The sequence below is a fragment of the Sciurus carolinensis genome, chromosome 7 (assembly GCF_902686445.1).
Source record: "Sciurus carolinensis chromosome 7, mSciCar1.2, whole genome shotgun sequence".
Classification (NCBI taxonomy): Eukaryota; Metazoa; Chordata; class Mammalia; order Rodentia; family Sciuridae; genus Sciurus; species Sciurus carolinensis.
The window spans coordinates 102,511,986-102,525,075 of NC_062219.1; the positions used below are offsets into that span (position 1 = coordinate 102,511,986).

General features: G+C 41.3%; 1 protein-coding gene across 1 annotated transcript in view; it reads left to right on the forward strand.

Annotated features, from left to right (window-relative positions):
- Nucleotides 1-9,031: 9,031 nt before the first annotated feature.
- Gclc (glutamate-cysteine ligase catalytic subunit) overlaps nucleotides 9,032-13,090 on the forward strand; it is a 47,350-nt gene continuing 43,291 nt past the window's right edge. The window contains exon 1 of the mRNA XM_047558586.1: nucleotides 9,032-9,593. Coding sequence (XP_047414542.1) covers nucleotides 9,444-9,593 — 150 coding nt within the window. The 5' untranslated portion in view covers nucleotides 9,032-9,443. The remainder of the gene's footprint in view (nucleotides 9,594-13,090) is intronic.

Genomic DNA, 13,090 nt, shown 5'->3' on the forward strand with positions numbered 1-13,090 from the left:
TTGACATTACTTTGGCTTATGATAAATACCATAAATGTCTCACAACCCTTCATGATTTAGAAACTGGTTAAATATTATGTTTTTAAGTATCTATAGATTCATACAAAAGGAACAAAGGATTCTATCTTTTATTGACAATTACACACACTGATTATCTCACTTTGCATTTATGAAGGAAGCTATAAGCCCTTCCTAGGGAAAAATTGGGGGGGAAAATTTCTACTTCTCTAATATTTCAACTCCAGCAAAAGCAGGAGAGAATCCTCCAAGAGCTGGCAGCTCTTTTGGCCTGCAAAATCACAACACGGATTTAGTTTAGCTAAACCATTATAAAAACTAACCAGAAGACCATCGAGCACAAATCCTCATGAGAACAGTAAATGTTCTTTCTTTATTACTTTCTTCAAAATGACATCTACAATGATCCAATTTTATTGTCTTCTAAAAGGAAAGTTCCATGAGAGCAAAAATGCTTTCCTTCTCATTCACCAACCATCCCAGGCCCCACAGACTGGATGCCTAGAAGTATTTGTTAAAGAAAACAAGCACAAATTTAATCTGACTGGCAGAGAATTACCTTAGTTGTATAACTATGCTATTTTAAATACTGTCCAAACATCTGCACTAAGTTCTTTGTAGACCAGCTCTACACTGGTACTCATTTCACAGCTAATTTATGAAGATAGTTAGTCCAAGTTATTAAATATTAGTAAACATCTGTAAAAGATTTCTTCTTTTTTTTCCTTCTCTTTTTTTTTTTCAGTTCTGAGGAGTAGACCCAGGGTCTTGAGCATGCTAAGCAAGCACTCTACCACTGAGTTACATCCCCAGCCCTGTTTTTGTTGTTATTGTTTTGTGATTCTGGGGATGGAACCCAAGACCTCTTCAGCTTGCTAGGAAGATTTCTTAATTATTTGTTTTGCATAATGAATACCAAAAGATAATGCCAAGTATAACCTCTATCATAATCTACTTTTAAAGACAAATTTTTACATTCAAGGTTTTAACTATTGCTGTCACCCCTGCAACCAAATTATGACTCAGAAAAACTGAATTTCCCCATCACACATGCCTGCAAACTAAAGGATGGTGCCCCTGACCTTACTGTGTAAACAATGATTAGTTCCCAATATGTGGAAATAGTTCATGATTTCTCACAAAAGTTACATTTGGTTTTCCTGGACAAGAAAAAGTTGCTCTACTGAGGGCTTTAGAGATATCTCTGGACACAGAATTTTCATTTTTGATATCACGAATTTTAGTGAATGATATTATGAAATAATATTAAAATGGAGAGGCCTGGTTTACTTCCATAGATTTCCTATAAGCATCATACTTAGAGTGGATTTTCCTTTTAAAATAAGATATACTAACTCCCATGTTACTTTCATTTCTCAAAGTGGTGATTCTACTTCTGATCTGTCTTTTGATCTTTCCCTAAATCAGACCATGATGTAAATGTCCAGAATTATGGACAAAGAAATCAAAGGGTACACAGAGAAATAAAAACATAAAGTACTAAAAATAACAAATTTAAAAATTTTCTTTTGTACAGTCATGTACTGAATGAATTATACCATCACACAGTCTAAAGGCCTGGGATGAAGTGCAATTTCTATTATCAACGTTTCTCTTAAGAACCAAGTTCTCTGTTTTCTAAGAACTGAGTCAATCAGCTCTGACAAGTAGTGAGCTATACAGAGAAAATTATGAAAGAGCAAATTAAATTCATAAAAACCCCCAAGGCTATCTACTATAAGTTCATGCATAAGTTAAAACTATTAAGAAAACTGAGTAAGATTCTTAACATAAAGCACCAGGTGTATTGTAGATATGAGACATATTCATTCCCTCACCTTTCATTTCTCCCTTTTAGGTCAAAGCACTCTGTAAAATATGCCTATTCTAATTTCAGTTTTGATTTTAGAGATGTGAGGAAAGTGGAAATGAACTTAGACTTTGAAGTCAAACAGACCTGGATTAAAGCCGGTTCTGCTGTTTACAAACTCAGTCTGTAATTGCACTTCCTAATCTGTGAGCTCTGTTTTCCTCCTCTGAAAATTGCTCTAAAACTTCATACTAGCCATTTCTAACCTTTCTCATAATATTGTACTCCTTGAAAATAAGAGAATTTTTACTGCAAAGGATGTTGCTGTGCATAGTAAGCTGAGACCAGGGAGCCCAGACCACCCAAATTAGTTTCTGTTTTGCCATCACAAGAGTGAAGAGGAATCAGCATTTTGGCATCCTGTAACTAGTCAGGGCACAGTACTGTTCTGGAAAGTTGTTCTGCCTTTTTTGATTTGTGGGGAGGAATAAATATAAATCTGATCATAATAGATATTGAATAATTTCTTAATTCCTCCTCCTTGTCCAGATCAAAGACAAACAGAATAACCAGATTACCTGGTGCCTATTCCCTTTGCTGAATACTCCTCTGAAGGGTGGTGTGTGTGTGAGAGAGAGAGACAGACAGACAGAGAGCTGCAAGTAAAATGATGCTAATCATTGCATATGTTCAGTTCTTTTCAACTAACCATTTTGATGACCTTAAAAAGCTTTGCAAATATTTAAGGAAAAGCACCCATGGAACACTTTAATATATCCTGATACAATAGACCAAGATGTCTCAGTTTGATACTTCACAGTATTGACATTGTAAGCTGGATAATTCATTGTTGTGGGCTGTACTGTGCATTGTAGGATAAATTTTTTTAGGTAAGTTGAATTTCTTTTCCTAAGGTACCTACTACATTAAAGTCCAAATGCTAAAAGTAATGGCAGAGGGTCAAGTATGGAAAAGTAATGTACAGAAGTACAATTATGTTATTATTCTTTTTTTTTTCCTTTTAGGAACTGGTCTCATCTGAGAAAATTGCTCAATATTAAGTACAACTGCCTTTCTACATAGATGCAATTATGTTTATGTTAAAACATTTTTTTACATCTTATAATCTATGCACAATGAGTTGCTGTGTGACAATTGCCAATTATTTGGTATTATCTAGAATGAAGTTTACATGTATTTATATGACTTTAGGTAAATAAAATGAAAGAAAAAGGGTGGAACTAGGATTAGGAATCCTTAAAAGGGAAGTACATGCTTTAAAGACCTTACTCACCTTTGAACACCTGGCCTACCTTAACAATAATTGTCCATGCCAATCGTTGTGAAACAGTTTACATTACATGTGACAAGCATGGGGTTTTTTGTTTGTTTTTTATCTTTAAATGCAAAGTCCCATAATTTAGAATAGCTAATTTGGAATAAAAAACAAGTGGATAAGGAATATCTAGTCTCCATTTTCAGGATTGTGATGGTCAGTTTTCTGTTGCTGTGACAAAATACCTGGAAAAGAAACTTAAAGGAGAAAAAATTTATTTGGGCTCATGGTTTCAGTTCCTGGTCACCTTGGTTCCACTGCTTCTGGGTCAATGATAAGGCAGAGCATCATGAAGGAGAGCATGTAGTAGAGTAGAGCTGCTCACTTCATGGTGCACAGGAATCAAGAGAGAAAGAAAGGAAGGGGTTAGGGACACTAGGGACACGACAATGTCCTACTCCCTTGAACTAGGTCCCACTTTCTACAGTTTCAACACCTCTATTCAGCTATCCATCTAGCAATGAATTCACTGACAAAGTTAGAACCCTCCTCATACAAACACTTCCCACCAGCCCCACATAGGAACGGTGCTGCACCTGGACCCAGCCTTTAGCGCATGAGCCTTTTGGGGGCAGTCCAGATCTAAACTATAGTAAGGATGAAGGAAATTTTGTTCTGTTAAGGGATTAGCTTATTGCTCATTCCTTTCTATTTTCCTGATTCCCATTTCTGTTACTAAACCATCTCTTACTTTCTGCTTTGTTCAACTCTTAGAGATAATAAGAGAGCTCCTACTCCAGGGAGATTTACTTCAAACTAATGGGGGGCAGGATTGCACACAGGACAAAGGTAAATAACTGAAACAAGATGAGTCCTGTGATGATTCCAAAAATAGCTAATAGGTACATGAGGAGTTATTCCACTATGTTCTCTCTGCTTTTGTTATTGGAAATGTCCATAATTTTTAAAAAGTTAATGTTTTCTTTAACCATATTCCAGTGAGAAGAGTAAGTCTACTGGTCTAAGCTTTCACCCTTCCTATCCCATTGTCTTGAAGCCCTTATCTTCTTACTTAGCATCTCATTGGAAGACAATGAGTTCTGAATCCCATCAAGTAATGTCTCCTTAGATATCTTGTTTCTAAAACCATCTTTTCCTGCTCCCACATTTTTAGTCTTGTACCCTGTTAACTCATTTTTTAAAAATTTTGATTCATTGTACACAAATGGGGTACAACTTTTGTTTCTCTAGTTGTATATGAAGTAAAATCACTCCGTTTGTGTAATCATACATGTACATAGGGTAATGATATTTGTCTCATTCTATTATTAATTCATTTTAATGCATTTTTTAAAAAGGGGTTTCACTCAACTATTCAGGCCTTTATTAAGTAAATGAAAATAAGCATGTTTACATTTTTTCAAAAAAAATCCATAAACTAAAAATTTGCACTTGACTTAAAAATAACAATAGCACATCTCAGTAGCATGAGCTAGAAATACTACACAATGTAAAAATATTTGTACATTTTCAATTCAGTAGTATTGCCATCAGAGAATATTCAGCTGGAAAGGAAAACTTGCCTCCTCCAAACCTTCATTTGAACAGGTGAGGAGAGAGCGATGCCCTTATTTATGATAAACACAGCCCTACCTTAGAGTGACCCACCTTTATCCTCTGAGCAGGAAGAACCCTTCCCCTCTTTTTAAAAATCTATTGCTTTTCTATCAAAAGGACCTGGAAACCTTCCTGAATATGATCAAATTCCAAGCATAATTCAATTGTAGGGAGAAATCTCTTCTATGTCTGTTGTAGTTTAGTACCACGCACTCTTTAAGAATTAACTTTCTACCAATTAAGAATTTAGAAGAAAGTCACTATCTGAAAGGTTTCACAGGTTAACTTCACAGGCTTTGAGGAAACGGTGTGTCAAAGTAGGAAAGCTGTAATGGAGATGGCCTCCAGACCTGGAAGAGTTCCACTGAAAACAAAGGTAACCCGCTGCTTCACACAGGCTGTGGGGAGTAACAGAAAGGGGCGCACAGGCTTTGAAACTACACTTGAGCTCAGGTCCCAGGGCAGTCACTAGCTCTGCCTACATATCACTGACTCTCAGTGGCCTCAGCTAGAAGACGCAGCAACAGCCAGTACTGCTTTACGGATTGCAGATGAAAGCACGAGTCTAGCATAAAGCAGGTGTGCTGCGTACAGTAATTTATTTGAGACCTACCTGAGAAAACCTCAGGGACAAGGTATACTCAGGCCCAAGAGCACAGTAAGGTTGGGTAGGTGTCCCCAAGTGACTTGAACCCAGGAATGCCCTCCACAGAGACCCCTAGGCACTATCCCTATGCTCTTCTTATTTGATTTCTGCGAACCCGAGAGGAGATGGAAATGGGTAATAGTGGGACCACAGAAGCCTCTTTGCCTGGAGGCCTGGTGTAGCTGAAATGGTCACTGCGACAGACGCACCCGCAACCCAGGGGGCGGGGGTAGTAACGACGACCGAGACTTTGCCCCACACCAGCCTCCCGGGTATTGACCTCCGGCTCTGAGCCCGCACAAAGTGCTGAGTCACGGTGAGGCGGCACCGCGCGCGGGAAGGCGGGCCCCGCGCAGTCACGTGGCGGAGGCTGGATCACAACAACGGCGCGGCGTGCAGCGCCCGCAGCCCGCGCCGCTTCCTCCCGCGACAGACCCGCTCTCCGAGCATGCTCAGCGCGGAAGCCCAGTTCCCCAGCCGTCCGGCTCCACTGCCCGGGTTTTCGCGGCGTCCCTGGAGGCGGGGCTTGTGCTCGCTCGGAGTGCCAGCGACTAGGCTATGCTGCCCACACCTCCAGTAGGCAGGGTGGGTTTGGGTCGACCCATTCATGTTTTTTCTCATAGACGAAATGACCTCGGATCCATCTTTAATCGTGGCCTGGGGAAGATCTAGTTCTGCAAGATATGAGCTCCTTCTTCTCTCTTTAGCAAAGGTTAACCCCTGATGGGACTGTCAGCTGAAAACGCTCTCCCAAGTGTCCGAAGCCCAGCCCTAGGTGTAATCTACAGAATGAATTCAATAGTGGACCCGTAAATGTAAAGCACTGTCAAGTATGACCCTTTGATCTGTGGTTTTTTTTTTTTTTTTTCTTTTAACAGAAATAATTAAAGGTGCTAAGAGGACCATGGCTTAAATTTGGCATAACTCTAACTGATCAGTGCCATAATGCCTGAACCCAATTTAGGGTTGTCCAGACCCCTAGACTCTGGTTCGTAATTCAGGGGTAAGTTGGAAGAGGCCCCCTTAAGTGTGAACCAGAATCTGAGACACAGTTTGTGTTAACTCTTAGTTTAGTATCGCGTAGGACTTCCGCTGTACTAGAACTTGGTCTTTTACTGAACCACGCAATGCCGTGTTTCCTCATTAAAGTGAAGTTGGCATTCTGCTAAGAGACCCGGTGCCCTGAACCCTTGTGAAGAAACAGCAGATGTGTGGGAAATGGGTGCTTTGCAAAGTGTAAATAAAGGTCTGTGTCAGCCGCTGTTTCAACGAAGTAGTGTGCAAACCATATATGTTACCTTAATTTTTTTCAGTAGCTACCTTTAAGAACTAAAAAAACCGGGTCAAGTAATATGAATAATTTTACTAGTTATATCGACATGTCTTAAATACTATAGTATCAACCTATAATCGGTGTAAAAAATTTTTTGTGGCCCTTTTATAAATTCTCAGACAGGGTTTCCAGAAGTTGCTGAGACTGGCCCCTAACTTGCGATCTTCCTGTCTCAGCCTCCGGAGGCGTGTGCTGTCATACCCAGCTCAAAATAAACTTTTTAATGAAATATTTAAATTTTTTGTACGAAGTCTTTCAATCTGTGTGTCATCAATTCAGTGCATCTCCTGGGTCATACATTTTCCTTAAAAATACTTGATTTACATTTAAATTTTGTAAAATTTACACTTGAAAATTCAGTGGCCTCACATTCCTAGCTTGTTCCAAATTTAAAGTTTTCCAATTACCGAATGAAATAGCAATTTTCAATGTATATTTAGATCACTTAAATAAACTAAAAGTTAAGTTTTTCAGTCATGTGAGTCACTTATTAGATGCTCAGTTACCACCTGACTGATGATTATGTTGATAAATGTGGGTCTATGAAAATATGAGATGAGATTATGAGAGTGGTCAGATGGTCTTTTAGATGCCTCAATCTGTGGGTGAAACATGTTTATCCCTGCCCCACTACCTATGTTCCATAGGGAAACTAACGTTTATTAGGCATCTGCTCTATACTAAGCACTTTCCTAGAATTCCAAGCACAAGTCATCTTTATCCCAAAAGAAGTTATTACTTAGTGTAGACATATTTTTAAAATTATTCAACCATAATTACAAATAGAGGCATGCACAGATTCAACCAAAATACAAAGAGAGGTTAACTGGGTCTCAAAGGGTGAGCAGAAATGTGTCAGGTGGAAAATTCCAAGCAGAAAAAAACAGCAGAGAGCCAAGACCCCATATAGGTCTGGTGAGGTTGGTGGAGAGGGCATTACAATGAGTTGGGGCAGTAGCTGTGGTTGTTGAGTGGGCTGAGGAAAAATTAGAATGAGGCTTGGTTTTTATCCCAATACATGGGTTTTTATCCCAATATACATGGTCCCCCACATACATACACACATTCCACTGTGAAAATCACAGCCAGACCTTTAGTATCCCTATCTCCCAGCTCTGCAATACACTTACTCAGCAATTGAGTGTTTATTAAATGTTATCTCTATTGTTCTAGATAAGGGGGCCTAATAAATATACACTTTCTGGCCTCAGTACACGTATGATCACCCTGACCCATCATATCACTTCTCTGTCAACACTATTTACTGAACAATTACTTGGGGGCAAGATATCTCCTTCCTTCCCTTTCCTATCAAGATAGGGCAACTTCAGTTGTTTCCGGTACTTTTCGACATCTGTGGAAAGATCATGTGAACATCGCTATGTTCACTTGGTGGATGAATCTTAGATTTGAATGGAGAATAAACTTGGAAATGATTCCTTCATATGATCTATCTGGAGATGTTCACAAATCCCATTTTACCGCAGTGAATGGCATCTGTGCCATCTAGAAAACACGTCATCAAATAGAAAATACACAAATAATGAAAATATATACATGTCAAAAACATTGTAGACAAATTGATTCTTCCTGATAACCAGGTAGATTTATTGACCATCAACTCTATGACATCTACACTGTGTACATCCTTACATGATAGGATTCCATAAGAGACAGGATTAATCTAATTTTAAACAGGTTTTCTGTCAATAAGTGGTGGAGCCTAGAGTTGAATATATATTTTATCTGACTTCCCCGAATTAATCTTTTTCACAATATATCTGCCGCTCTTACCCCGGTCTTACAAGTGTGAGACCCTTTCCACCTACAAAGTAATCTGGCGGGTTCTTCATTAACTCAGTTAACCTACCTTCTTCTTCAGTTAGGATCAGGAAAAACAATTTTTTCCTATCATGGTTACTTAATTGAGACCTGAGTTACGCCGCCCCCTCCACCCCTCCTTTCCTCTCCCCTCCCCTCCCCACCCCCCTCCCCTCCCCCCCCCCCTCCCCTCCCCACTCCCCTCCCCTCCCCACTCCCCTCCCCTCCTTTGGGTCCCTCCCCTCCCCTCCACTCCCCTCCACTCCCCTCCCCTCCCCTCCTTTGAGCCCTTCCCCTCCTTTGGGCCCCGCCCCTTCTCCCCGCCCCTCCTCCCGAGAGCACCGTCCTATGACTCCCTCCCAGCCACGCCTGCCACGCCTCCTCCGCAGCCCCTATTGACCCCTCGGGTTCCCAGCCACGCCTCCCTATCTCGCACCGCCTCCTTTCCCCGCCCCCGTCCGTAGTCTTTAAAATCCGGAGAGGCGGATCGCGTCCGAGACGGCGTACCGGCGGACGCAGAGACTGGGCATGCTCCACGGCGGCGCAGGTTTTGGTCACAAGTAGGAAGAAGCCAGTGCACGACACCGGCACGGAGAAGCGGCAGCTGCCGCCGGCGACTTAAAGCCGAGGCAGGCGAGCGTCGGAGCCGGCGAGGGGCGAGGCCCCCTGGCTGAGAGCCGCTGAGACTGCCCTGCCGTCCTCTGCCTCTGTCTGCGCGCTGCGCTGGTCCCGGGATCTGTCATCTGGGCGGCAGGGATCCCCGCGCGGGGAGCCGTAGCGGACAAGACCTTCCCTCTGCCTGCTGCGGCCGGAGGGCGCCCCCCGGGGTGGAGCAGCCGCCGCCTTCTGCGGACCGCTTAGTGTCCGGCTCGCGCCCGGAGCGAGCGACTGCCGCCGTCAGCTAGAGGAGGAGGGGGCGGCCATGGGGCTACTGTCCCAGGGCTCGCCTCTGAGCTGGGAGGAGACCCAGCGCTACGCCGACCACGTGCGGCGGCACGGGATCCTCCAGTTCCTGCACATCTACCACGCCGTCAAGGACCGGCACAAGGACGTGCTCAAGTGGGGCGACGAGGTGAGCGCCGCGACCGGTGCCCCTACCAGGTCACCGCGCTCCTTTGTTCCGCCAGGCCGGACCCGCACTCTCATCCCCGGCCCATTGCTGTCGGCGCCCTGTCCTGCGCCCCGGCGCCACCCCTGCTCTTCCCTAAGGCTGTCCAGGGCCACTGGGCCCTGGGGCCCTACCTGAGCCCCCTAGCCAGACTCCCATCTCTCTCCTGGTCTCGTTTGTTCATTCATTGGTTCTTTTGAGTCTTCCCCTTCATTCAAGAAACGAGGATTGGGTGCTGGGAGGGCGTGAGCATGAAAAAGTGTGTCTGTATAATATATGTGTGTGTATATACATACATACACATATGTATATATACATGTACACATGTGCATGCGTATATACATATACACAAAAGTTTTGTGTAGCTGCTAACTGACGGCTACCGCCACCCACTGCCCTGTCTCAAAATTCGTCTTTGAGATTAATGTGAACGGGACTAAATTATCCTCGTAGGCCTCTGACTATTAGAAATCAGGTCTTAAGCAGGTACACTCCAGCCCTACCTCATCCAGGTGTTTTTCTTAAACTTCTCTGACTTCTAATATACAGCCCCCAACTTTATAGCTATAAATTGGAACAAGTTACAGCCCAATTTTCCTAAAGAAGGAAGGAAGCTTCAGTTCCTGTTTAAGTATAAATGGGAATATTTAAATATAAAAAGTCACGATTGTTCAGTGCCTTTTCTTGGATGGTTTGGGTCCTGCACCTAAACTTCATCAGTTAGTGCTTTAGCTTGTGTTCTGCCTGTAGATGAAATTTCTGGATTCTCAGTGTTGAAACATTGTTTATTGGAATGATCTGGAAAGCTGCAGCGTTAAAAATTATTAGATTTAGTCTGTTCTGCCAAAATTTTTTAAGCCCTTCCTGTTTTTAACATGAATATGCAGTACATATTAAAAGACTTGCAAAGTCTGTTTTGCATGGTTTGGGCTCTTCCTGTAGACGGTTTGCCACTCCTGTAATTTACGTTCTGGTCAGAGTTGTGATCGCTCTTGACCTAAGTTTGAAAGTGCTGCCATAACAATGTAGAGTACCTAACTGCTAAAAGTTGGTTTTTCTAAGATTGGTAAATTATTCTGCCTCCTACAGCTGAAGGCATTGTGCTGTTTTAAATTAGGAAAGTAATAATGACTAGTAATTTCTGTTTCTTCAAAAATGATCTCTCACACTTTGGGCAGAAAAGGGATACATAAAATGTTTTGTGGTACTTATTCAATTTTAACTTAAAATTCATTATTTCTTTACAACATCTGACATATATTCATTTATGTATTCTGTATCACTCACAGGAAAATAGCACTGGGAGGACAGGGACACTATGCTTCTTGCTCATCTGTTTAGGGTTTTACCTTGTGGCTGGTATGGTTGGTATCAGGTACTTGTGTTAACAAGTCATTTTTGAACAATTTAAAGTTAGAATTTTACTTGTGCCTGTTTGACATTTAACTAGGACTACCTTAAAAAAAAAAAAAAAAAGCAGTTAATGCCTTTGATAGTCACTGTCCCAGATAAAACTACATCAACAGGAGACTTTCAGCACAGTTGGAACAGAGCAAGCTCATTCTGGAGAACTCTCTTCACTACCTATCTCCATTCATGGAGAAATTTTGAAATGTGTTTCTCCTGTTGGCAGAAATAACAAAACTACCTACTGTAAGTGACTTGTAGTTGTTGAATGAACTCATGTGAGAGGAGTGAAGCGTGGACCTTGACGTATAGTACATATGTCTCCAATAGACTTTCAGGGTTAGTAACAGGTTTGCTTCCCCTTCCCTCCCTGAAAGATGAAGGGAAGCAAAAAAGAGTGGCAATAATGTGTACTTGTATTTTGCTTTTCTAAGGGGAGAAAACTGGGCCCAGCATTTCAACCAGATAACAGACTTCTTGAAAAGATGATGCTATTCACATATATTGAGTAGTTAGACTTTAGGTTTGTCATGACTAATAATTTGACTGAATAGCCCTATTCTTACGTTAAAATGTGTCAGAGATTCTATTAAACCTGGATTAGTGACTGTTGAAATTTCATCTTCAAATTTCTTGTTCCAGATAGTATATGTTGTACATGAAATACAAAGCTACAAATTGATTGTTTAAAAGAACTTGAGCTGCTTCCCCTTTAACTAGTATTTTACTGTTTATTTCATGATCTGTCTTTTCCCTTAGATTTTTTTTCTTTTCCACACCTTCCTTTGACCCCTCCCCACTAACAAATCGCATCCTGCAGAGTGGAGAGTAAAATCTTTAACGGACACTTGAGTTTGAAAAGTTATCTTAAATGAAAAAAATCTGCTCACTTGTTACATTAAATTCTTCTGTCATCTCTCTGGTTAGAGTATAAAATTTTCAAGAATAGTGTTTCCACCTGAGTGTTGACAGTCCTGTTGGAAATGGGCAGCCTGTCACAGGGAAAGGATTACAGTTGTGAAATTTGCCTAGATGGTTAGAAAAAAAGTCCCACTCTATTTTTGATTTCTGAAATGTCACTTCAATGATGCCCCATCTCCTCCCACCCCCACCTATGGACAGAAAGTGTGACATTTCCTGGGGGATCTCATGTGTAAGGATTTGTTGATGCCTCTAACTGTTCCTCCCATCTTTATACCAAAATAATCACCTCTTAGGACTGCAGGTCATGATCAATAGTGGATTGAGAAATAAATTTTGAAAATTTCAACTAGGGCTGGTTTTGTGTGTGTGTGTGTGTGTGTGTAGGAACACTTAACATGCAACCTACCTTCCTTTTTCTTTTAATATTTTGTTTAGTTGCAGATGGACACCATACCTTTTATTTATTTATTTTTATTTGATGCTGAAGATCGAATCCAGTGCCTCATACATGCTAGGCAAGCACTCTACCACTGAGCTACAACCCCAGCCCTGCAATCTACTTTCCTAACAAATTTTTAAAGTATGCAATAAAGTGTTATTAACTGCAGGAACACTGTCTTACACATCTGTAGAATTTGTTCATCTTGCATAATGGAAACATTATGCTTGTGGATTAGCAACCCTTCATTTCCCCCTTCACCTCAGTCCCTGGCAACCACTGCACTACTCTCCAATTCTAGGAGTTTAGATATTTTAGATACCTCATATAAGTGAAATAATACATTATTTGTCCTGTGATGAGTTTATTTCACTTAGCATAATATTCTCAAGATTCATCCAAGTTGTCACATAATGAACAATTTCCTTTTTAAGACTAACATTCCATTGTTTGCATATACCACATTTTCTTTATCCATTCTTCTGAGGATGAATATGGGTTATTCCCATATCTTGACCATTGTGAATAGCGCTGCAATGAACACCGAAGTGCCAAAACGTTTTGAAAATGAAATTGAATAGAAAGAAGAATATCGCTGCCCATGCCTGCAGTTACAAGTTACTGGGGAGGCTAAGGGAAGAGAATCACAAGCTGAAGGCCAGCTTCAGCAACTTTGCTAGATCCTGTCTCA